Source organism: Xiphophorus couchianus, chromosome 18 (genome assembly GCF_001444195.1).
Source record: "Xiphophorus couchianus chromosome 18, X_couchianus-1.0, whole genome shotgun sequence".
NCBI classification, from domain to species: domain Eukaryota; kingdom Metazoa; phylum Chordata; class Actinopteri; order Cyprinodontiformes; family Poeciliidae; genus Xiphophorus; species Xiphophorus couchianus.
The window spans coordinates 12,327,995-12,353,907 of record NC_040245.1 but is presented as its reverse complement, the minus strand read 5'-3'; the positions used below and the strand labels follow the sequence as shown (position 1 = coordinate 12,353,907).

The window sequence follows — 25,913 nt, the reverse complement described above, 5'->3', positions numbered from 1 at the left end:
TTGCGAGGCATTGTACAAAAGACTTTGGAATCTTTAATATTTGCAAGGACATTCTATGGCTATTAACACAACCAGCGTACCCATTCACATGTAGGTGAAATACATTTTTACCACATCCTATATAGAACAAAATAGCTGTAAACATTAAAACACACTACAAAAGTGTTGCTTATAACAGCAACATACATTTCAAAGCTTTACAGGTCAAATAAGTAATTAAACTACATGTAGAAAAAAACTCCCACTGGCCACACTTTTTTTTTTTTTAAAGTTCCTAAAAATTATGTTTAAATGATTTACTGCCCAATCATCAAAAACAATGATGCCGTTGACCAAGTTTAATATCAGAGATCTATTCAGGATCAAGTCTTTGGCCCACAGCACCTACATCGTAGAACCAGGAAGAAATAGGAGACAAGTCCAATTTAAAGCATCTTCTGCTTGGCTAGGCACATTCTTCACTTCATCTGAATGAAGTTTGCATTATTATTTTTTTTTTATTTAGTTGAAGCCCAGCCTCGTACTATGGATTTTCATCAGAGCTAGAGGAGCTCGGCAGGAGAACGCACTCCTTCCTTCGGCCTCTTTTCGGCCTCTTCTTTGCAATTCTCAGCCTCCTGCGTATCACATCTAGAACACAAGCACAACACAGTGAGCACTCGTTCCCAGCAACACGGAGATCAGATCCCCGTGCGGTCCTACCTACCCGCCACGCTGTCGTAGTCCTGATACGGGTCGCGCCAGTACAGGCTGGGTGTGGTCTGCCAGTGGCGGTACAGGCGGGTGTGAAGAATAGACAACGTGAGAAGAACCAGCAGGAAGCCCAGCGCCGCTGCGGCCCAGACTGCTTCATCCGTCCTGGGGGTCCTCTGCAGTCTGACGTTCACCACGGTGCCCCGGCTCGCCGCTGCGGACGGTTTAGTGCAGTCGCAGTGTTCGCCTGCTTTGCAGTCAGAACACTCGTTGTTTGATTGCTTGGTTTCTAACTGGGATTTCTGCTGCCGATGCTCCGACTGGGACTTCAAAGCGGAACTGGACTTTGTGGGAAGGGGCTTGACGGTGGGCTGTCGATTATGCTGGGCCTCCCTTTCTTTGACATCAACCACTTCTTCATCCTTCGTCCTGCCCTGTACCATGAGGCTCTCACCAGGGTTTCTCTCCTTTATGCCGTCTCTGACGGGGTCTGTACCTTCATGTTGAGATGGATCGGTCTGAAGCAGACTCTCAGAGTTGTGTAACACCAGATGAGGGGTGAGCGATGATGTAAAAGTCTGATGTTGCTTCAGGGTCTCGGACTCAGAAGTCTGGAAAGAAGGATCCAGGGGACGCGTTTGTCCTGGATGTGAGTCTGATTCTGGTCCAAGCGAGCTGCTGTGATTCTGGACATCGACTGTTCTTAGGGGAATTTTTTTGTTGATCTGACTGGAGTCATTTGTCATTTTATCAGCTTTCTTCTCTGCAATTGTAGCTCGAATTTCCCTATTTTTCCTTCCCTCTTTAATTTGTCTTAAGGAATCCTTCTTTATACCAGGTGCTGCCCCAATGATTCCTCTCAGCAAAGAAGAAATGGTCTGCTCACAGCATTGCCTCACAGAAACCTATGGATTTAAAATAATAATTACTTAGTGTTGTACCAAACACTAAAGTTCCTATTTTTGATCATTTTACTTATGATGCCACATGTAAATCAACAGAAAATTAATGTATTTCACCAGTTCTTCTAACCTTATTTTCTGCTGATGGCCCCAGATGCTGCAGGCCTGCTGACCTGGTCAACAGGAGGTTGTACTTCCTGGTTTGTGTTCTCTTGTCAACTTTACCTCTGGTGGCTTGTGTTGCCTGCAGCCAATCACAGACCTCTGAAGAGGCCACGGTGGTCAGCTCCAACGTGCGACCCCAGGAAACCAAGGCTATTGACTAAGGATGACAAACATCCCATTACAAACCATCCTTCAGATTATTAGAACATTAACTCCAGTTCTAAACTGAAGGGAAAGAAACAGTGCTTTACCATGTCTCTGCTGAGTTGTGGGTGTGGAGTGATGATGTAACCTGGCAGACAGGAGCGAGCCAATACAGAAAGGAGGCGACGCTCACCGAGCTCCACACAGGGATGGTAGAGCAAAACAGTGGCACCATGCTGGAAAAAAAAAAAGACATCAGACCAAATGGTGAAACCCTTTGTAACCTAAATTAGAAAAGCAAAACATCTCTGTAAGACTTCAGAGATGATTTGTCTAAAAGTACCTGCAGGTCAGCTGCTCTGACCTCTGAGGTTAAAAAGAAAATGTGACCCTAGATTGTATGAAAGCCATCACACTAGTCACACTTAAGGTTTCAAATCATCACACAAATTTTAAAATGTAACAATTACCTGAGTAAGTACAAAAAGCAGATTTTATTTCATCATTTTATTTATTAGTGGAAAAAATCACAACCAACCTTGAGGCTACATGGAAACAGTAAGTATGAGTTTGTTGGAAAACTAAAATCTTCAGATTGGTGAAAGTTACTATTATGCTTTATCTATCCATTTCAGCAGGTGATCGTGAATTTGCCAGGATAATTTCCAAGTTGCTCAGTGTCTTTGAAATCACAGGTGCGTACTATCTATGGTGCCGCAGTATGCGGACAGTCAAAATCCAAACGTTTCTCTGGCCCTGGTGGACTGGAGTTTGACCTCTGTGCTTTAAAGGGTAGGTCTGTACCTCTGTTGTTCTGCAGGCGTCCCAAAGGCTTTAAAAATGCCTTTGTATTCCTTTCCAAACTAATGATGTCAATGACCTTGAGTCTAATCTGTTCTTGTTCTTTAGATCTTTGATTTTTTAAAATATTCTTCAGATGACGTTTTGATTTAGGATGTATTTTAGTCTACATGTTGTCAGAGAAGTTCTCTTTCATGGGATTTTTTGATTATGTGTCTGACTGAACTCTGCTTTCCAAAAATGTGGTCAATTACAGGTAGATTTTTAAAAATAGATTTTCTATTTATGTGGGTTATGTGTATGTGACATTGAAGTTAGTTTAGGTCTGAAACATTTAAGTGATCTGAAACAGTTAAAAGGTAAAGTGCTCAAGTACTTTGTTCACAGAGCACTTTTGTAATTTGAAGAGTTCTATATTTACTGTCAATGAACCACTCAGAAACAGGTTGTTTCATGTGACTAAATTTCAATTTTTTTTTATCTTAACTTTGTTGCCTGTTGCAAGAAATAAGTGGATTTGGAAGACATTCCACTTGTACCATGAGCACCTTTTAACAATGATGGCGCTGAGAGCTGAGAGTTGGGAAAAAAAACAGCCTGACCTGCTAGTATGCTAATTAGTATGATTACAGTGACATCTGTTGAGTCATAGAATACAAAAACCTCCTGGAAGAGCTGAATTTACTACACAGCACAGGCCGATGATTTTACGTTACTTCTTTCCTGTTAGCTGAAGTGGTTTGTAAATATTGCATTCCTACTTCTTAAATCCGTGGTTTTCAAGGATTTAACAAGAAGCCGTAAACAGAGTGCAGCTGGGTAGAAGGTAATACTTGGATCTTAATCATCATAGCAACAGCACACTGGCTGAATCCCATTTCCAGTTCTCTTGGGACAAAGTCCCAAAGGGTCTGAAGGTGCAGGTTGTACCTTAAGATCTGGATGTGTTAAATCATGTTTCCACTCCTGTGATATCAAAGCCTGGATTACGACCGATACTAGAAAGATATCACTATGGTATTATTTTCTATTTCACATTACATTATGAGGTGATCATTGCTGAGGTGTAAATGACAAAAGTAAAATTAATAAACATATGTTTTTTTTTCTGCTTTTATTCCAAACATTGAATTTCTTTGGCAAATCCTTCAAAGTACATCCTGCAAATTTGTGGTTCCAATACATTTAGCATAAAATATGACAATATTTTATGCTAAAATATTGCCACCGCCACTCTGTTTACATCTAAATATACATGTATGACAGAAAGCTAAAATTGAATGCAGATCTTGGTTTAGAGTTTTTTTTATGGAACTGGAGTCAAACCACTTGGCAGTAAGTTCCTGCGAGGAGAGGGATGAGCAACAGACAGAAAAGCTGAATTTAAAAATGTTGGATTTTGACACTTACATGCAAATTATTTAGCCACCGCTGAGGAGGACAATACAAGTACTCTCCACTCTCTGCCATTACTGGCCTGAATGCTCCACTAAAAAGAAAAAAAAAAGAGGTCACATTCATTTTATTTCTTGCTTATATATGTTTTTTTACAACAGTACTGCATTTTCTAGATGTTTGCATAAATTGAGTTATTACTCATTTTGTCACACTACGACCACAAAGTTTTGATATTTTAAAGATTTTATGTGACAGATTACTAAAAAGAAGTGAATTAGTGTGCAATGAAAGAGGAATGATACATGGTTTTCAATTTCTTTTCTTCTCATAAAATCTTAAAATGTGGCATGCATTTTTATTCAGTTCCACTAAATCAGACCTTAGCAGAATTGCCATTTGCATATCTATAGACTGACAGCTTTTGTTATTCTTCCTTAAAAAAAAGAAAGAAAGCTCAAATTCAGGTTAAATTGGATGGAGAGCATCAATTTTCAAGTCTTGCCTAAGATTATCCATTCAATTTGGGTCCAGACTTTGGCTGTGCCATTTTATCACATGAACATGCTTTCATCTAAACAACTCCATTGTTGCTAAGCTGTATGCTTCGGCTTATTGAGAGTCTTTTACGTCTCTTACAGGGTTTTCTCAAGGATCATCCTGTATTTAGCTGCATCCATTTCCCAGTGAATTCTGAGCAGCTTTCTTGTCCCAGTTGAAGAAATAATTGATGGTTTGTTTAGGGTGAAATGCATCATCAGGTTTCAACCACATTTATAGGCCGGAATGTTCAATTTTAGTCTTATCTGACCGAAGCATCTTCTACAGCATATTTACTGTGGATTTCTTCTAGCTTTTTTTCCAGCTAATCCTCTATAAAGTGCTAGATTTGTGCCTCCTCTGACTAATATTTGTAATGCCCATCAAGTCTTCCACCTAATATGTTGATTTCAAGTTTCCAATTAAACAGAGTTGAGTGCAAACGCAGGCCACACTTTTCATATTTTTATTAGGAAAATATATTTTTAACTATGTGTGAAATTCCTTCCAATTCACCATTATGTGCTACTTTGTAAATCAAATAAAATGCATCAAAATTTGTTATTGTAGCATGGAAAAAAGTTAATATTTTATTAAGGTAGTGAACACCTACCTGTTGGGAATGGAGTGGTTGTAGGAGATCAGGTAATCCATGCATATTTGCCTGGCTGGCTATGATGTAAGCGAAAATCAAAACATATTAGCTTTTAAAAACTTTATGATTAGTATGAGAAAAATCCAAAGATGTCTGCTGGTAACAGTTTTTAGTTTAATTTACTGAAAAGGGAGGCTTAAACCAGCTTCTGTAGCTAAGTGGATGCTTAATGTTTGCCTCACACTTTAACTTTCCCCCTGTATGCCTCCGTTGTTACTGTTTCAGATTAAGCCAGGGGATGTTCACATTAAAAAAAAAGGATAACAATTCAACAAAGACAGCAAAAGGAAAGTGTTTGGTAAAGTGTTTCCTCACCTCGGGGTCACACACGGTGTCAATACTTGGAAGTCTCTGTAGATAGGAATAAGAATGATCCCATTAAACTGCTGATAGAGCAACCTGAGCAACATCAAAGCTGACAAATGCTCAGCACTTCAGTCTGAAACGTGTCTATATGTGAAGTATGTAGATTTAGGGGATGATGTAGTGTGAGCAGTTGTTTTCACTTCCTGAAATTTGTTGTCTAACACACCCTATCTCACTTGGTCAAAGAGATAACGAATAATGTAGATGAAGTCAGGGACGTCTATTGTATCCATGGTTACCTGAGTAGACTCTGGCCGGGAACGGACTGAACACCCCCAATAAACAGCATCTGTAGGCAGGTCTCTGTCCAAATACAGCTGAAACACACACAGAAAGTAAATGTAGTTACAGGGCTTCAATGACTGAATATAGCTCCTGCAGAGCAACAAACAAACACTGAATCGGTGATACAGCTATAATAACACAGCGTTACCTTTCCGTTGTCACATCCTCGTCCCAGAGACTCGGAAGCACTGCACCGACCCAAGGCGAGCCACAGCGCCGCCAGCAGAGTCGCTGCCAGCGGCAGGGAGCCTGCTCGGCTCGGCATGGTGAGGTCCAGTCAATCATTCAAGTTGGTATAAACCCCGCATTTAGCTTCCCCATAGCTTCCCCGTTGTGCTCTAACAAGAGACAGTTGGCAAAAACAACCTTCGACCTTTCGTTATTCCCAAAACACTAAACAGAGATCCATAACAAAAGGCGTCTGTTAGACGTATTAAGGTCGGTTGAACAAAAGGTGCAACTATTGAGTCTTAGCTTGTCTGAAGTCTTGTCAGTTGTGTTTCCTTTACAGAGCAACATTAACAAGAGACAAAGTAAATAATATACACAAAAGCAGGTAAGTGTAAACACTTCCATAAGCAGTTCACACGGGCGACATATTACAGTTAAGATAGCGAGGTCGCTGAAAGCTGCCATTTCCGTCTGCATTTCAAAGTAAAAGTGTTATTCGCCTATCCACAAAAGCTTTAGACGAGTGGAATAAGAATGTTTTTTTAGCCCAGTTAATTGGCGCTTTTCATATAGTGAAATGGAAAACTGCTTTACAAACGTGACAAAAACAAAAGGCAAGATTAGTCAGTTTATAAAGCAAAACTCATAAACAAGACAATTAAAGCATTTTACAGGAAAGTATGAGCAATACTAAATCAAATTAACTATATTGGGGTAAACGTTACATAAAAGATGATCATATAATATTGAAAAGATATAGCCAATATGGATTAAAAGATAAACTAATAAAATAATCTTGTATCTTTGTAGGAATGATGGAGACAAGAGTATAAATTTTGAACTAAGGAGGTTTAGAGACAACAGGTTCAACTATTATCTTCCTACATGTATTTCTTGTCCTGGAAAAACACTGAGTAACCACATGTTGTTATGATGGCTCTGCTTGGTTTAGTGATTTAAAAAAAAAAAAACAAAAAACATAAAATCACTCCTTTTTCAAACAGTGTGCCAGAGCAGGGATTCAATGATTGGTGTGATGTGGTCACTTCTAATTAGCAGCATATTGACTGAGCTTCAGCTAGCTGACTGATATGTTGTTTTTTTTGCTTTTTTTTTTTTTACAGACTGGTACAGACATCATTAATACTTCTGATTTTTTTTTAAGGTGTTACAAAGCTGATATAGTGATAGACTATGTTCTTATTTAAAGTTAGCCCCAAGTCTAGGTTTCTTCCTCATCTTGAGGTATTTAGTCACTGAGAGCCTGGCTGAGAGCTTATATCTTGGTCTGTAGTTTTTGAGACCAGAAATGAAAACATAAGTAAATACTTCTCTATCTTTGATAGAATAAAAATGCTACATTAGGAATGTGTCTAACAAAACAGGCATGCAAACAAGAACAATAATTAGAAAATCCGAAACTAACTAAAACACAATTTGTTAGACAAATATTATATATACCTAAACAAATAAAATTCCAATTATATTTACAACCTATACCAAAACCAAAGAGGAAAAAAAAGTACAATGTGTTTTAACCATAAGACATTAAACAAACATGAAACCTCCATTGTTTTATTTTATGACATCTAAGATATAAAAAAATGTTACTGGGTATTTTATTTTTCATTATTTGCCAAAATATGTAGATGTAAATGACTGATTTGACCAAATTAATTATTTTTTATTCATTAATATAAAAAAAACACACCCTTAATTGGTTTAGTTGGTTAAACACTACATTTCCGGTATTTCGCTTTATTGTAGCTTTACATATTCGGTCTACGGAAGCCGCAGGCGTAAAAAAAAGTGCCCCCCTATTGGCCGTTCATCCTCTGGAAAGGAATTGTATGTTTTAAAGGGACATTTGTACATGTTACTGTCGAGAAATAACAATGTAAAATCGTATAGCATTACATGGAATTGTAACATTGTGAAACATGTGTATTGCCTTACTTTATATGTTGTAAAACATCTTTTTTATATGCAAAACAGATTTTTACTTTGGGGTCCTGTTTATGAAACAATAAATAAAGTCGTAAGAACTTTTGCAATACTTTTTAAAGCGTTCGACACACAGTGTTGACAATCCTCGGCCTGTAGTGGAACCAGTATTACCTGCTCACACAACCCACAAAGTAAGCTCCTTATGACACAGGTAAAAAATAATTTTCCTTTCAAAATACAACCTAAACAAACAAATAATGTGCGAAATATATTGAAAATATGAGTAATTTAATCAAATAAAGCAGTTATTTCTATGAAAGTCACTTGATCCTGCCTGGTAGAGTTTACCTTCTTCTATGAAAATTCTGTAGCTGTGTCCTTTTTAAGAGGGCTTTAATTTGAAACGAGTTTTTTTCGTATTTCCGCTGTAGTTTACGCCTACTTCAGCTCCCCACCCACAAGCTTTTAATACAGGCACACCTTTTCTCACAGGTGTGTCTAACAGAGGAGACCTGGTCATCCCGGAAGGAGGAGAAGCCTGAACAAAGATGAATTCTTCCGTCTCCAAAGGTTTGCAAGCCATGCTTTTAGTTGACAAACGTGGCGATCAGTTTTTTTCTGACTTCAGTTACTTTATAAAGTCCTGTTCATGACCGTTGTGATTTGTTGAAAGTACAAAGATGTTTTGCTAATTTTTTTTTTTAGTTATTATTATATTTGTTGACTGAGTGTTGCAGTTCTCTATATCTATAACTGATAAATAACTCATTAGGTTAAGGTTAAGGATTTATTTGACAACATTTCTAGCCTGGCTTGAATAAATTTATTCTGTCTGACCTAGTTGTGAATTTACAGGAAGTCAAATTGTAGGAAAGTGCATCCATGCAAGTCTCTCATTTGCTGTAATTCAAAGAGTGAGGGAAAAAGTATTGCTTTGAAAACACCAGTCCTCTTTATGTCTATAGATACATGCCACCTACTTGACTTTAACTGACGTTTTGCAGTCAGTTAACAGAAAACGAGTGAGCGTTCATCTTTCTTGCTATCGACCAGGTGGAGCCGTTCCAGCGGAAGATCTGCAGGCGACAGAAGATGCAGACCAAAGCGGGAAGCAGCAAAGTGAGGGTCAGGCTGGACAGCTGACAGGAAATGATGATGATCTGGTAAATGGGAAAGGCACAACCACCTTTTAGCAAAGCACTAAATGTCTATTAATTATTTTAATTCAAATGGTAAATGGACTGATCATATACAGCACTTTTCCAGTCATTTTGACCACACAAGCGCTTTACACTAGAGCCACATCCATCCATTTGCACTCACAAATGCTCATTGAAATGCAGATCGATGGGCAACTTGGGGTTAAGTCCCTTGCTCAAGGGCATATTAACATGTGACAGGAAGAGGGTGGATTCAAACCTACAACATTCTATTCAATGACACAAAACACAAAATAATTTATTCAAATTAAGAGTTGCTGGGTGTTACCATTTCACTTGTTAAATAATTGCTTTATCTGAATGCTCAGAATTTTTGGTTATATGGGAAACTATTTTTTGTATTTTTGCAGATGTACTCATTGGACAGCTCTCAAGACAGTGAAGATGAGGGTATTGGCAAAAAGGCGAAGAAGAAAAAGAAGCTAAAAAAGAAGAAGAAGAAGAAGGTAGGTGTTTGATGAATCTCGGTAAAGCATCACAAGGGAAATCGAGACAGACTATGCAGAGATTGATGTTTACAAAGTTTCTATTTTGCTTGTGTGTAATATGATGAAATCATGAAAATTACTGCTGTGGTCACCTTAGGCTGTGGCTTCGACTGAAACTGTGAATAATTTATTGAGAGAGAAGGGGAAGTGTTGTGTTTGCTCCATGTAGCCGTGCAACCATTTGTGGGAGATAGGCAGCTGATGGAAATTTTTTGTTCAGTGTATTACAACTGACAGATTGGATCATAGCATAGTTATGTGTGTAACCTTTCTTTGTGTGTATAGCAGAGTGTTTGTAGAGCTCCTCCCTTCTACCGCCAGCTACACCCTTACACTCCTCCACCCATCTGTGGCTTATCCTCATTCCAGAGTGTTTACTGACTCTAAATATATTTTTTATTTTAAAACATGAAATGGAATAACTTCCTTGTACCTTTCTCAACAGGACTCCTCCTCTTCTTCATCGTCTTCTTCTTCCTCCTCCAGTAGTTCCTCAGACAGTGATAGTGAGGTAAGTTGTGCACTGGTTTATGCTGGTCAAGCATTTGGTTGCTGCTTATATTAAAAGAATATCATCAACATTTTTGATGACCAATAAAAACTGATATGTCAACAACACCAAAAAAGACAAGTAGCTTTTGTAATCGGCCTCACACACAACCGAACACACTCCCCTGATGAATCCCTTTCTACTAATAAAGGTGAAAAAAACATTTGTACATAGCTGTAATATGCAACCTAAAATAATAAAATATTTATTTGCTTAAAATGTAAATATAGTGACTGCCATAGGAGGACACACACCTGGATGTTTTAGTACTTTTTGACTCAACATTGTTTACCCACTCCAGTAAGGACGTCTCTTAACAGCGGCCCTCTGAAAGTGACTCCACAGACTTCCTGTTGGATTGAGTTCTGGGCTCAGCTGGTTCATTCCAAAACTTCAACTTTCTTGTGGTGAAGCCATTTTTGTTGTTAATTTTGATGTATGCTTGGACTCTGAGATGCTAAAAAATGAATCCTCTCTTCTTCCTCAACTTGTTGGACAACACTTTAAGTTTGTGGGTCAGAACTGGCAGGTATTTGGAACAGTTCTCAACTCCAATTGTCTTGAAAACCCACAGATTAATGCCTTTTTGTGTGCTATCTACCAGATTGTGCGGCCCTAAAGGACACTCTACATTTTTGTAATTTGCAATAATAATTTGTACCTGCATCAGCAAGACATCATATCGTAAAGCTATCTGTTTTGCCATCAGATTGGTAATATCTGATGGCAAAACATCAGATATATGAATCAGAGTCATCTGACATGACTCTGATTCATACTTTATCCCTCAGGCCCACAGAAACCCTCACCACAACAAATCAATCCCGATACTTCACTGCTGCTAAACCAGTAAGTGAAAATACTGACAGTTGGCCAAACGTCCTCAGCTTGTTGGTCTTTTTGAGGATAGTTTTCCAGCTCATTACCATGACTCACTGATTCAAAAGTGCAGTTTTGCTTTAATGTTCCCAATGGAGAGCAGAGTAATTCCCTGTAACTGCCGTGCAAATCAATTCATACCTTTTCATCAAAGAATGTATGCACTTTGAAATACAGCTTTCCATCAAACATCCACCTCTTGGGCTAACCGCTGATTGAGTTCCACACTAATTGAAGATTATGAGCTTTATGGTGGAGTATTTCATTCAGAATCATTTGGAGAATATAAAATATGTTTCTGCAAGACATTCTGTTAAGTGCTTGTTTAATTCTGGCTCAAAGACCCAGATTACGAGTGCAGAACATCTAGTTCAGCGTATTTAATGAGATGAAAGTCCACTTGTCTCTCCTTAAGAAGATACTAGCCACAAGTGGGGCAACAAATAGAAAATCTATATGTAACTAAGCTTTTTCTGTGCTGATTGCGAAAACGACAAAGTTAAAAATGTTGCTGTTAACCATTTATAACATCTGCCTTTTCAAATAAGTTTAAATGTCTCGTGTGAACAAAATGGGAGTAAGTCAGCATTTGCCACATGATTCGTCATTCTTGAAAGAAAAGAAAACCTCTGCCTTGTAATTCCTGCTTTGTTCTGACATGTCATAACTAAATGTTTTTTCCAACGTACCTGTCAGTACCTTAGGCTAAATTCCAACAGCACTGATTCAGTGTGCACCACTAACACTTCCTTTGGAAACCTGAAAGAGAAACTGGTTCTTTCAATCAAAAAAGTCCAATTAAAGCTTCATGTCACAAAAACATGTAACATCTGCTCCGAGAGGCTGTCAGTGCCTTTATAGCATTAGGTGAAATGCCTTTACTTTTGGAGTAAAAAAATATAAAATTTACTGTCATTCATATAAGTTATTAGGTCCACAGAAACCCATATTAGGTCAATATGGCAAATTTAATGACAAATTTGCAATCTGACACCAATATTATCAGTTTCAACTTTTTAATTAAATTGTAACTTTTAAATTATTATTATTTTTTAATCAAAGTTACCAGTCTCTTCACAGGATAAGATAGTAGGTACGTTTTTCTGGGAGAGTGGGTGGCAAAATAGAAACTGGAAAATCCAGAACCTGCAACACGAAACCCGTAAACACGAATTTACAGAAACCCTGTAAATTCTAGACACTAACTGGTACCATAGAATTGCACAAAATCCGTGAGGGACGGCGGAGTGCCTGCTCGAAATTCCGTGAAGGAGGTGTACGGAGCCTTGTGCCAGAAGCCCATTAAAATGCTGTCTACATCGTGTGATTGTGAGTGTGAATGGGAATAAAAATAGCAATAGGTATTTTGTTCCATATAGTGTAACAGGTAAATCTTTCATGGATGCGAACTCGACTAAAAACCCACCTGTTTAGGATTGTAATCAATTACAATTTATTGATGGAACTTGACTTAATGTCGTGGTTTGATTGTTGATTCTATGTTGCATTGTGTTTCTGTTTGATATGATGTAAAGCACTTTGAAATGCCTTGCTGCTGAAATGTGCTATACAAATAAAATTTGATTGATTGATTGAACACGCAGTTCAAATCTCAGTTCACTTCATGCTGGTTTTAAGGTGTCCAAAACTCTGGTATTTGTTTCATCTTAAGCAAGACAGAGGCTCCCATGTCTTCTACCTGATATAGCACAAAGCATCACCAAGGAGAGGAACACACCCAGCTCGAGTGTTTGAATCACTCTTTGTAAATCCAGTTTTTCCGGATGTCAGGGAGTGAGATTTTGTTGCTTTATTTCTAAATATAATGACCCAAATACCTTAAAATATTTCCGGTTGTTTTATGCAGCTTCGTGCATTTGTACATATAAGTTAAGTAATTTCACATGGAGCCATTTTGTCTGCCTGTTCACAGAGATATGAAGTATTTGTTATGGGACTGCAGACATGTACTGTAGATGCCCTGCTCCTCCTGACCTTTTTCACATTTTTTCATGGTACAACCACATAAGGCTTTTATTGTGATTTTTATGTCTTAGGCTAACATAAGGCAACACATCTACATACAGTGGAAGGTAAAACATTTAGATTTTCTTTAGGGTGGGAAGTTTGCGAAAAAAAAGAAAAATGTGGCCTGCATTTCTATCCAGCCATGGTAAGGCGATACGTTGTAGAACTTGCTTTTCCACAATTGCAGCTGCAAGTCATGTATCTATCAGTTTTGCATATCTACAGAAAGTATTTTTGCCAACAGACTCCATCTCAGTCAGATTAGATCTGTAGCGTCTGAACATCAGTCTTTGACATAATCTCAAAATTAAATCTACACTGCAAAAACACAAAATCTTACCAAGTATTGTTGATCTGACTTCTAGTGCAAATATATTAAGACAAGACTAATTTACAAGTAACTTCCCAGCAATACAATGGAGCTTGTTTTGAGTAAATAATTCTTTTATATTGATGAAAAAGTGCTAGTTGCATTGGCAGATTTTTTTTACCACTTATAACATGGGAAAAATGTTTGGTTATAAGTGATATTATCTGCCAACACCACTCTTAAGAAATAATTGACTCAAAACAAGCTCCTATGCCGTGCTGAAAAATTTACTTGTAAGTTAGTTTTGACTTATTTCAAGTGGACTAAAATATCTGTACTAGAAACTAGAGCAAAAATACTTGATGAGATTTTGTGATTTCGCAGTGCAGGTCTGAACTTTGATTGGACTATTCTAATGCTTTCATATTCTTACCTAAACGTATCCACTGTGACTCTTTAGGTTTAGAGTCATTGTCCTGCTGGAAGGGGACACCACCCTAGTCTTAAGTCTGGTTTTCCTTCAGGACTGCCATGTATTTAGCTTAATCTATTTTCCCAAAAATTCAGATCAGCTTCTTTATTTCTGCTGAAGAAACACATTTTACCAGGCATAACGCTGCCTCCGTCATGTTTCACCACATAGATGTGTTCAGGGTGATGTTCAGTTACAATTTTCTGCCTAATAGAAATCCCAATACAATATACCGTTTGTGGTTGTTAAAAAAGTAACATGAAAAAGTTGTAGGTATATCTTCTCTATAGTTGAACCTTCACTCACATGGCTACAGCCTGCTTTTTTTGGGGCTCAAACCAGTAGTTTATTTATTTATAACTTTTTATCTCTTATTGTTTATATAATAAGCTAAAGCAGAGGTTCACATTCTCAGCCTTCCCTAGATGACCAACACTTATGTATCATAGAAAAAGTAATCACTGCGTAAAATACTGTGTTCCATATTTTGCTACAGGATGAGAAGAAAAAGAAGAATAAGAAGGAGAAAAAGGAGAAGGTCTGGGAGAGCATTATCATCTTTCAGGAAGGTAAACAACGATATCTGCCTGTGCCTTCATCTCAGATCATAAGCATTCAATGATAATAAACCCCTGTCAGATTATATTTAATCCAGTTCTTTGAAGTATAAATTCTGCTTTCTGGCTAAATTTTGTCCATACAGTTTTTGTGTGAACTTGTGGTCAAGACCAAATATTTACTAAAAAATTATCACTACTGTATAATTTCTATACCCAATTATATGGTTTTCAGGTCCCGAGGGTCTGGAAGAACAGCTGACTGGAGAGGGCATGCACATGAAGCCTGTAAGAAAAATGTCATCAATATTTATATTATTGATGATATATAAGCAATATACTGTATATCATCAATAATGATGATGTATCATTATTTCTTTTATCATGTTTTTTTTTTAAAACATTAAAAGAAACATGTTTAATGTTTCTTTTAATGTTTTAAAAGAAACATTAGACATGTTTCTTTTAAAACTTTACACATAACCATAATGTAAATGCCGTGTATTCAGGATTACGACTCATCAGATGAGGAAAATGACAAGAAGAAAAAGAAGAAAGATAAGGAGAAAAAAAAGAAGAAAAAGAAGAAGGTATGAAAATATCACCCAGCAGATATTTTTGTGATTATGATACAATAACTAGGTGCTTTCAGTACTTTATGAAATTCCTAACCCACATCTTAATTTTGTTATTCTTTTTTTCTGCCAGGATTCTTCCTCCTCCTCATCTGACAGTGAAGATGAAAAGAAGAAAAAGAAAACAAAGAAGAAGAAAAAGAAGAAGGCATGATTTGCTTGTGTTTACCTTGTTTTTCCAGTCTGTTCACTAAAATTAAAAAAAGATATCTCCAATAATTACTGTTTTTTAATAGGATTCAAGTTCATCTTCTTCAGGTAGCTCTTCCTCCTCTTCATCTGACAGTGAGCATGATAAGAAGAAGAAGAAAAAAAAGAAAAAGAAGAAGGTTAAATGTGGAAACATGTCAAAATCTCGTCCTTGCACTTTCTGTAAGGGTGTGATTACAACTCATTCACTTCTCTTTTCTTGTAGGACTCAAGTTCTTCTTCTTCTGATAGTTCCTCTTCATCTGATAGTGAGGATGACAAGAAAAAGAAGAAAAAGGACAAGAAGAAGAAGAAAAAGAAAAACAAGAAAAAGGTTATGTGTCAAGCAGAACCAAATTGTGTTTTCTAATTACACACATGGACAATTTGTTGGTACCCCTCTGTCAATGGCCGAAAAACTCACCATGGTCACTAAAATAACTCAAAACTGGCCAAAGCAAAAATCTACTAAAAATTAACCAATTAAAATCAGACATTACTTTTGAAATGTGGTTCAACAGAATCATTAAGAAAGCTAATGAAGCAGGCTTGGCGTGTCCATGTGTATATTCATTTTTAAACTGTAGATATTCTCTGAAAACAATCATGCTAAATGGCCTGTACCTGTGTAGTGTTTGGGATCCCAAAGAGCTTTGCAGTACATTCAGTCATTCAATTGCAGATGGATGCATTGTAATTACAGGGGCACCACCAGGCAAGATGACTAAATGTGTGTTGATTAACGCCTGTAATTTTACCTACCTGCAGCTTTTTGCACTATTATTTTCATTTTGACATTGCCCAGCAACAATTCTTTGCTCTTTAGCTGATTTTCCATCTTTACATTTAGATTCTACCTGATTAGCTTGTATCTGTAGAAGCTAATGCCACTTGTATTGTTAGCAAATTTTATACATGTCTCGTGAATTTTCTAAATAAATTAAGTATTGATGTTTTTTTTCTTAATTCATGCAGGATTCCAGCTCTTCATCTTCATCCTCTGATAGTAAGAAAGACAAGAAGAAGATGAAGAAGAAGAAGAAGAAAAAGGATAAGAAAAAGGCAAATCTCTTTTATCTTGCTAACTTAATACCCTTGCTCATGAACAAGGCTAACTGTTGTTAGCTGTAACAAGCAGCACAATGTTGTGTTTATCTTGATGCTGTTGCTCTGGGGTTAATTGTGGGTAAAATTTCTGGTTTGCAGTCTAGCTAACATGTTTTTTTCAGATCTCATTTATGGTCCCCTCTCTATGGAGGCTCCTATGGTTGGATGAGCACCTAAACAAAAAACTGGTTTGTTCATGCATTCAGGTTTTCTCCAAGTTTCAGATTCACAGCAGTAATATTGGACTATGAGGTCAGGGTTATTCAACATTTCAGTTTAAGTACCACTTGAATTTTGGACATTTATTGTTCACATTGACAACTCCTTCAGCCGGTGAAGCAGTGTCAATGAATGAGAAAATTCTAACTTTACAACCAAGCCATGCTTTATTGCTGTTTCAAAATGTTAGTCCAAATGCTGGTGCCCATCGCATGCGTCTGCCTTACATTTTAAAAGTAATAGATTACACAATGCCATGAGGAAATAATGCATAATTTATAATGTTATCATTCAAAATGTGAGCATGGTTGCCATAGATTAAAAACAAAAAAATAAATGTTATGTGCAGCAACAACATGCCACATGCACTAAACTTGTAAAATCCTGCAAAAGTGACTCATTTGTGCCTCAAATATCATAGCAATGATCCAATAATAAAATGACATGATCTTATGAAGATTCACTAACCTCTCGATGCTTGATGCTTGACATTGGAAGTGAAACTGACGGCTTGACTTATGTCCTGTTTAATTTCAAATCTAACCTGTTAGAAGCACTAATGGCGCATTCTGTGATGTTCAGCATACTGTTAAATGAAAAAAAATATATATATACATAAACAAGCTAATGGCATCATACGTAATATACCCAGCTGGTACTAATGGAGCTGAACAATAAGAATGCCACTCTTCTGAGTTCTTATATTTGCTGTTTATATGTTTTAGTGAATTTTTTTAGCATCTCATCTTATATTCTGACTCAATTTAATTAAGCAACTTTGATCTTGACGTGTGATTCTCTCAGGATGAAGAGCAAAAGGACCCAAGCAGTGCTCTTTCAGGTGAAGGTGAGACACAGAACAAAACACAAATATCCAAGCTGATTTAAGTGCATCAATACGATCAACCAGCTTATGTTTTACGCTGCAGGTGGTGAGGCAGGAGCTCATGGAGACAGAGATGCTGACAAGGTGGAAAATCTTGCTAACACCTGCACACCACATACATGATTACAAATGCTCATTCAGTGAAAGTCATTGCTATGTTGTTTTTCTTTTTTTCTTCCTGTCAGGACAAAGAGCTTACATCAGCAGTAGAGGGCACTCTCTCCACCACACTAGCTGGTGGGTGTGCAACGCTCTGGGTATCAGCCTGATTAAACTGCTCCATGAAAAAATGTTTTGGTGTTGCTATGATGATTCCTGTCCTCTAGGGGGAGCACAGCCGTTTCCTTATGACATAGAGGATGGTCACCTGAGTGATGATGAGGGAGGAAGAGGGAAAGAAAAGGATAAAAAGAAGAAGTTGAAGAAGAAAAAGGTGCGTTAGATTTTCTTTAAGGAGACTTGCATTAAAAATAACAAGAAGCTACAGTATAAGAAGTGCACCATTTCTATTACACATTCTGTAAAACATTTGTATTTACAATAGTGTGATTTTTTTTTTTCTTGCTCGCAGGATTCTTCTAGCTCCTCGTCTTCTTCATCTGATAGCTCTTCAGACAGCGAGGATGAAAAGAAGAAAAAGAAGAAGAAAACGAAAGATAAGGTTTGCATTCTGGCACCTTCTGTTTGCTTCTTCACAAGAATCCATCTTGTATTTTGCCTTACATTATTGGTTTCCCTCTTTCACAGGATTCTAGCTCTTCTTCATCATCTTCCTCCTCTGATAGTGAAGATGAAAAGAAAAAGAAGAAGAAAAAGAAAAAGATGAAAAAGAAGAAAGATAAGGTTTGCGACAAAAACGTGCTTTGATGTTTGAGAGGTTCTGGTTCACGCTTTACTTTTGGTGTTCTTCCTTCACAGGATTCCAGCTCTTCCTCATCCTCAGACAGTGAGGACGACAAGAAGAAGAAGAAGAAAAAGAAAAAAAAGGCAAAAAAGAAAAAGAAGGTTGGATAGTTTTTATGGATGATGTTTTACTTGATTCTTGAAGGTAGAATCAATTTATTTTTTTTTCCTTTGCAGCACTCAAGCTCATCTTCTTTATCATCATCTTCTTCGGATAGTGAGGATGACAAAAAGAAGAAGAAGAAAAAGAAAAGGAAGACCAAGAAAAAGAAGGATAAGGTTTAACCATAGCCTTTCTATTTTGTCTTGGCTTTATTTGGATTTTCATTTCGATATATATAAAAGACTGTGCTAACATCGGTGCTTTTTACAGGACTCTAGCTCTTCCTCTGACAGTGATGATGACAAGAAGAAGAAGAAGAAGAAAAAAAAGAAGGTAGAGAGAATCCTTTTGGAATGCTTCAGTCCTTCCATCATAAATTTGCTCAAGATTTAAGATCTAAGCGTTCTCAACTATTTTTTGGCACTTTTCACAGTTTTTGTTAGCGACACACGTTTAGACAAATTATAGCAGGAGAAATCTAGATAACAAAACAAAGTTAAAATATTTTTCACCATTGTTCCCTTCCGACCACCCACCCCCGCTCAAAAGGTTTTCAGTTTTAAAACACACAAAAATGTCCAAAGGAAATTCACTGCCTACATAGTTAAAAACAAGCTCATATCCTGAAAAATTGTCTTTTTATTTGCCCATATGTTTTGAACTGATTGAATCGTCAGCTTCCATTAGCTTCATAAGCATCTTTAGCGCCATTGTCACAAATGTACCTTGATACATCTCCAAGAGGCCTTCATTACCAAGATAAAAATACTCTACCTGTAAGTCACATAATTGAAATAATCTACAATAAATAGTGTTTTCATTCCCAAAACTGTAAAATCTGTACAGTCTAATAACAAAAGTGTGTACGTACTATGGAAAAAATTTGCTCAAGTTACAGAACAATACAGCCAAAATAATATTTAAATTTTGAGGTTAAAAATAAAATAAAAAAAACACTGATGGATAATTCACACGTTAATCAACACTTGAACTGAAAATCAATACTTCACATTTTTAACATGATAGTAGTTATAATAGTCCTTAATTCTTCACCAATGACACCCAATATTTTTTTGACCGAACAGGTTTCATTCTATAGAAAGACAAGCCAGATGTAAAATTTGTAGTGAGCTCTGACTTTCCAACAGGTGAAAACTGCTTCTGAAAGCTTTTCACTGTGACCACCACTATGTACAGTATGTGTCCATCATGAAGAGGCTTTGTAAATCTAACCATGTGATTGATATCATTCCCAGAGCTCCAGCTCTTCTGATGAAAGCTCTTCTTCTTCTGATAGTGATGGCAGCAAGGTACAATGTGCAGTTATAAAATCAAACATACAGTGAAACAAAGTTGTTTTACCACAATGTTCTTATTGTAGAAGAAAAAGAAACACAAGAAAAAGGACAAGAAAAAGAAGGACAAGAAAAAGAAGAAAAAGAAGGTGGCCGATTGATCGTTCAAGCATCTGTGTGATTTATTTGGTTCATAGAAAAGACTAAAGATGCATCAATTGTTATGTCCATATAGGATTCCTCTTCCTCCTCTTCTTCTAGTGATGATGAGAAAAAGAAGAAGAAAAAAGACAAGAAGAAAAAGAAACACAAGAAAAAGGTTTGATTTTATTTATTTATTTTTTCTTAAAGCCTGGTGAGGTGCTGTGCAACGAACAGGAAACTGAAGTCCAGTTTTAATTCTCATTCAAGGACTCGGGTTCTTCTAGCAGTGATGATGACAAGAAGAAGAAGAAGAAGAAAAAAGACAAAGAGAAAAAAGTATTCTATTGGGGAAAAAAAATGTGGGTTTAATTTTTTTTGAAGGCCATATGAAGGAGTGTTGATCTGTTTGTGTTTGAGCAGAACTCCAGTACCTGCTCATCCAAATCATCTGACGGCAACAAGGAGAATAAAGAGGAGAAGGACAAGCAGGTAAAGAGAGTCTTTAAATGGACACGTCATCAGATTGTCCCGATTAAAAAAAAAAACACATGACCTTTTTTTACTCTGCTTTTCCAGTTAGATTTTTTTTAAAAGGCTGGTGTCATTTACATTCTAGGAAAGCCCTGAAGGTGACCAAAGCAGTGAGCCCAAACCAGGGTCTTCAGACTCAAGCATCGGCTTACCTTCTTTCTCCAGTGGTGTCAGCTCTGCTCAGAGCGGCACAGGATCCTCGTCCTTTGTGTCTCTCTCCTCCACCGTGAAGATGGATCCTCCGAAACCTTCAGCCACCTATAATTTGTCATCTGCATCCAGCGGTGCTAGCTCTGATCAGAGCGGCATGGGGTCCTCATCCTTTGTGTCACCTACCTCTGCTGTGAAGACGGATCCTTCACCCATCTACAAGTCGCCTTACACCAGCACCAACCTGAGTGTTGGAGACAAGGCTCCCACTCACAGGTCCAGAAGCCCCATGGAGGCCTTGATGGGGAATCCCAGGAGGTATGGAGATGGGACGACCAGGACCACCACCCTCTCCTCAAGTGACCTCCTGAGAGGCCCCAAGCCTTACCAACCATGACATGACCAGATGAAAGCAGTGCTGCTCAATCTAGATCAATGCTAACAATGCTTTTGGGTATGTTTTACGGCTGATTCAAACATGGTAATTTAACATACATGCAAGTCAAAGATAGCTTCAGCTCGGTTTTCTTCTTGAGGGTTAACAACGCTAATAAAAAAAATACATTTTGTTGGGGTTTTTTGAACATGAAAGTGGGGGAAATGTTTTTTTTATTTTGAAGCAAAATTTCAACTGCATTAAGGAATTTAAAATGCTTTGGGCAATAAAACTGTGATGTCATTATTTTGTGTTTATTGTACCCCACAATTACAGATGAAAGACTTTTCTAGAATTGCGTGTCTCCGTTTGGAACATCCAGGATGTGCTAAACTGATTGTAAACTTGCTAAAGATTTAAGATATAAATCTTGCCTGGTAAGTTCCTTTTTTTTTTTGGAACAAAGAACATTTTAGGTTTTAGATATGTAGCAAATCTAATCTGACTAGTTTTGCTTTATATTCAAGTTTTGCTAGAGAAAAATTCTTTGGTCTAAACCATCTAATGTAAGCGCTGACCAGTTTCACCATCTGATAGCAATACCACAACATTGTGCTGCCACTAAAGCGTCACTGTGGGGTTTGGTGTGCTATAATACGAAGTGTTAACTATTGCTTTCAAGAAGTCAACCTTTACAAGTCAATTAATAATAGTTCTGTCAAAAGATTTCCCAACCTTCACTGTGGATCTCTGCAGCTCATCCAGCGGTACAAAGGTGTCTGATTCTCTAAAAATTTTAAATCCTTTCCTTGCCCATCTCGTCAGCTTTGGTGTATAGCTTGCTAGCTTTGCTATTGTGTCATGTTCTTTGACTTTTTATTTGAATAACTGAACCCTGATCTGTGAAATATTCAAAGCTTGGGATTGACTCTTGTCTAAAGCTTTCTGCAACTTTATCCCCGAGTTGTGATTTATGTTGGACCATCATCCAACATCCTGCGTTACTTATTAGTTTCCATCTACAGCCAATATTAAAAAACATATTTCTACATATTTTGCAATGAGATATTGCCATAAAAAGTTATTTTACTTAAAGGTTTTTAACACTACTGTACCAGTGTTTCCAATGAATGTGGAAGCCGATGTATGCAGCTGCGCCTTTCGTATCTAAGCATCTTGAATATTATGTTGAAAGCCAGACAGAGGTGACGTGTGTCTGGACATGAGGCTGCGTTCAAAGTGGACAGGCTCTGAATACTGTTCGCCCGGGGCACCAAACATCCTGGGACCGCCCGTGTTAACGCAGCACAAATGTGCACTAAATGCTCTGCAAATCAGCAAAAACATTATTCTGTATAATATCCGCTTAAATGTTCACCTTAAACCCTCCAAATACAGACCGCATTAAATGAAATTCTTTCGGTTCTATTTCTTCCATTTTTGTGTCTGCATAAATGTTGAATAAATCCGGCAATTATTCAAAATTCTGTCATTAAAAGATGAACCTAACTTTACCTAAAGTAACTCCGTTTTTCTGTTGCGACTCGAAATAACTATTGTCCGACAGCAACAACACGCGGGTGACATAAGTAAGCCGTCATGGAATTATTTCCTTATCAACAAAAAGGGGAGCTGTCACGAGGGCGTGGCTCTAGTTGAGTACTTTAGGTGCGCCTCAAACAGGTTTCCTGTAAACTGGAGAGGTGAACTTTCAGCAGCGGCAAAACTCGGAGAAACACATGAGTTTTGATCTCTCTTCAGGTATGTATAAATCTAGGACACATTATTCTTTTCACTATCCTTTGCTGATATGTATCCGTCTGTAATTTCTGGAACTTTATTAGAAAAAAAAAAAAGACAATTGAGATAGGTTTGCGTAACATACGCGACCAATGCTTTTCTTTGCAAGCCTTTGATATTGGCTGTCTGTTTTTAAACTATCTTATTTGCAGCTATGGGTGACAAAGAGGAGAAGATCACGAAGGAGGAAGCACAGAAGGATGAATTCAGCTTACCTTGGAGCAAAAACAAAAATAAAGACAAAAAGGTAAGAGGTCTTTACAGCAAGTCGCTACCAGGCGCAGGAATGTTTTTTTTGTTGTTGTTGTTTGTTTTGTTTTTTTTCATTGGCGGAAATCTACAAGGAAGTGCTGCGGATTTGTGTTTACATTTGTCATTTGAAAATGCATCCATGTTTTACGCGTATCTTGAGGCTTTAGAGCAGTGCAGGACTCGCTCTATTAGATGAAGTGTATGTCCCAAGAGCCATCATTCATCAGTTTGATCCTGTGCAAACTATTTCTGTTCTCAGGGTGACAAGTCCGATAGCAAGGACAAGTCTGATCACAAGGAAAAGTCCAAGGACAAGTCTGATCACAAGGAAAAGTCCAAGGACAAGTCTGATCACAAGGAAAAGTCCAAAGACAAGTCTGATCACAAGGACAAAGATGGAAAGAAGAAGAAAAAGAAGGAAAAGAAAGACGGTTCCTCATCTTCCGGCAGTGATGAGGTAGAGTATCCCCACTTATTTGGTTACTAAATATCTGGTCCCGTTTCTTCTGAAGAAGAACTTTACAAGATGTCCAATTCTAATATTTGTAGAAAACATAGAATATCCAATGAAATACAGTTGAACATGTAGAATAGCGTCACACCTGTTAGACCTGTAGTCACACCTGCAGTCACAGGTTCACTCCAAAATCATTGTTTTTTAGCCTGTGTGTACAGCACCACAACTGGTCTTACTGGTTGTGCACATTTTATTAACACAACACACCACACCCCATAGGTTTGCATACTCTGTTTATGGACGAGTTCTTATCGTTCAGAATCTACAGATGAATGTGTGGCAGTTACGTGAACAACCCAGCCCATAGTGGGCAAGAAGTAGCCAGTTTAACAGTCGTCGTGAAAGGAATGTTGTCTGACAGCTATTGTGGAACAGCTATAAATCTTTTTTTTTTTCTTTCTTACTCTCTTCTCCAGTAACATTTGCTGTCATTTCAGGATTGATCTCCCCTGTGGACCTGGCCTGCCCTGTTTGCCCCTCCATTCTTGTTTGTTATAATGGTGTATGTGGTTTATCTGTACACAATGTAAAACAAAACTGATCTGAAGAAGTAAACGGTTACAAGAAGTCTATTTGCGTCGTATTTCACCGTCTATGTTTTGATCTCGCCACAAGATGGCGCTGGCTTCTATTTTTAAAGTCAGCAGAGTTTTGATGTTGAAGTAGGAATATACATTGTAGAATTGAATAGAGTATTTTCATATTAATTATAAAATCTACTTGGAACAGAACTTGGTTAAATGTAAAAATCAAACAGTTTTACTTCTGGAAATTGGGGAGGATACTGAGCAGAAACGGTGACTAATGCAATAACATCCATAAATGAGGTGCAGCTCCTATGAGGGGGTCCTATAAGTAAATAAAATGTAAATTATTTCCAGTTGTATAAAGATAACATTTAAAAGGAGATACATTTTTATCATAAAATTACCACATCATAATTCATAATTATTCATAATCCATATCCATAATTATACTCTTGCTACAAAGTTCCATCAATTTTTACTTATCAGTCCATTGATTTTGGTCCAAAATACTGCTCATGCTTGCTTTAATTTTTCTATCTGGTGACTGTAAAATGTATTTTTAGATGCTGGCGGTCAGCCAGTTCAGAACTGTGCTCAGAGCTTTTCAAATTCCTCCATACTTCCTGAAACGTTTCACATTTTCTTATGTTCCAACAAACTTCGATGTATTTTATTTGGCTGATGTGAAGTCATGCCTGACTGTGAAGGACTGGTTTTTATTAATTTCTTCCTAGCAAATCTAAATATGTATGGAGTTTGTATTCTTTTTACTTGGATTCCCCTCAGTCAAAATCTATTCTTTTAACCTTCATGAGAATTTCTGTTTTACCAGTCTAATCTAGTGAACTTCAGAACCATTAAAAGTGCATCATTTTTATGCTAAGATTAAACTGCACACTGATTGGCTCTTTTTACTAATTCACTGACAGGTGAGGGGAAATGGTTACACTGGATTTTATTTAGGGGTATCAGGGTGAACATGTCTAATGTAATTGATTCCCACTTACCGAACAAGCCTGCATTCATTTATTTATCAATAAAATTCAATTAAATACAGCGTTGGGATGCAACACTGTGTAAATTCCTCCTTTTACACTGTGTGTAAAAGGAGGCACTGTAGTATTTTTCTTATGAAAAATATTACGCTGAACATTAATAACAGTTAAAGCTATGCATTTCAAGTTGAAGTTGGTCCATCCATATTTAAACATTGTTTAGCAAAAAAAAAAAAAAAGGAAAAAAAAAAAGCCTATTTTTCTTATAACCTTTTCCCTACAATATTGCAATCAGTCATTTTTAAATTTGAATACCAAGTAACTCCTCAGTGAGGTGATTGGGACTGCTGATTGTAAGGATATAGATTGAGAAATTCATGAGGTGAACAATACTTTCTCACACTACCACTCTCCAGCTTTCACCAATCTGTAAACAAAGGCCAATGATTTCTGTCTAGGTAGCAGAGATTTTGAGTCCCTTTTCTGAAGCCAAAGCTTTTGCACCACAGTCAAATCCTCTTTCTGTTCCACTAATATGCTCTTGCTGTTTCAATAATATTTTTTGAAAAATGTTTAACTTTTATGCTTTCTTTAATGGATTTTACTTTAAATATCACGGTGGCCTAACCATGAGCTTGTAGTACAGTATGACCCATTTAAAGACAACAGTCTTTAAATGATGATAAAGAAGATGATAAAGTATCTAAAAAACTGAA

The 25,913-nt window shown here is 37.3% G+C and overlaps 3 protein-coding genes across 8 annotated transcripts; 2 read left to right on the top strand and 1 right to left on the bottom strand.

Annotated features, from left to right (window-relative positions):
- Positions 1-6,580, bottom strand: tp53i13 (tumor protein p53 inducible protein 13). The gene is made up of 9 exons (XM_027998944.1): positions 6,095-6,580; positions 5,901-5,978; positions 5,611-5,646; positions 5,254-5,312; positions 4,116-4,194; positions 2,012-2,140; positions 1,726-1,917; positions 707-1,598; positions 1-630 (listed from the first exon to the last, which is right to left on the bottom strand). Exons 1-9 carry the CDS (start codon positions 6,209-6,211, stop codon positions 524-526), a joined length of 1,689 nt encoding a protein of 562 aa, XP_027854745.1. The 5' UTR covers positions 6,212-6,580; the 3' UTR covers positions 1-523.
- Positions 6,581-8,481: 1,901 nt separating this feature from the next.
- LOC114161537 (suppressor protein SRP40) lies at positions 8,482-20,030 on the top strand. Of its 5 annotated transcripts, none has more exons than XM_028044848.1 (21): positions 8,482-8,634; positions 9,118-9,227; positions 9,635-9,730; positions 10,218-10,283; positions 14,508-14,580; positions 14,804-14,856; positions 15,078-15,158; positions 15,277-15,351; positions 15,440-15,532; positions 15,619-15,726; positions 16,368-16,454; positions 17,523-17,565; positions 17,648-17,688; positions 17,790-17,841; positions 17,931-18,037; positions 18,176-18,265; positions 18,352-18,447; positions 18,523-18,609; positions 18,685-18,786; positions 18,881-18,943; positions 19,867-20,030. In XM_028044848.1, exons 1-21 carry the CDS (start codon positions 8,613-8,615, stop codon positions 19,954-19,956), a joined length of 1,635 nt encoding a protein of 544 aa, XP_027900649.1. In that variant the 5' UTR covers positions 8,482-8,612; the 3' UTR covers positions 19,957-20,030. The 5 variants fall into 5 exon arrangements, with proteins under 5 accessions (XP_027900649.1, XP_027900650.1, XP_027900651.1 ...); XM_028044849.1 differs by having other exon boundaries at positions 17,523-17,559; positions 19,867-20,015; XM_028044850.1 differs by lacking the exon at positions 15,277-15,351 and having other exon boundaries at positions 19,867-20,015.
- Positions 20,031-22,736: 2,706 nt separating this feature from the next.
- Positions 22,737-24,247, top strand: LOC114161539 (mediator of RNA polymerase II transcription subunit 19a-like). 2 transcript variants are annotated; one of them, XM_028044856.1, is made up of 5 exons: positions 22,737-22,867; positions 23,059-23,153; positions 23,418-23,438; positions 23,469-23,615; positions 24,113-24,247. In XM_028044856.1, the coding sequence occupies exons 1-5, from the start codon at positions 22,846-22,848 to the stop codon at positions 24,116-24,118; spliced, it is 291 nt and encodes a 96-aa protein (XP_027900657.1). In that variant the 5' UTR covers positions 22,737-22,845; the 3' UTR covers positions 24,119-24,247. The 2 variants fall into 2 exon arrangements, with proteins under 2 accessions (XP_027900657.1, XP_027900656.1); XM_028044855.1 differs by having other exon boundaries at positions 23,418-23,615.
- Positions 24,248-25,913: the final 1,666 nt, after the last annotated feature.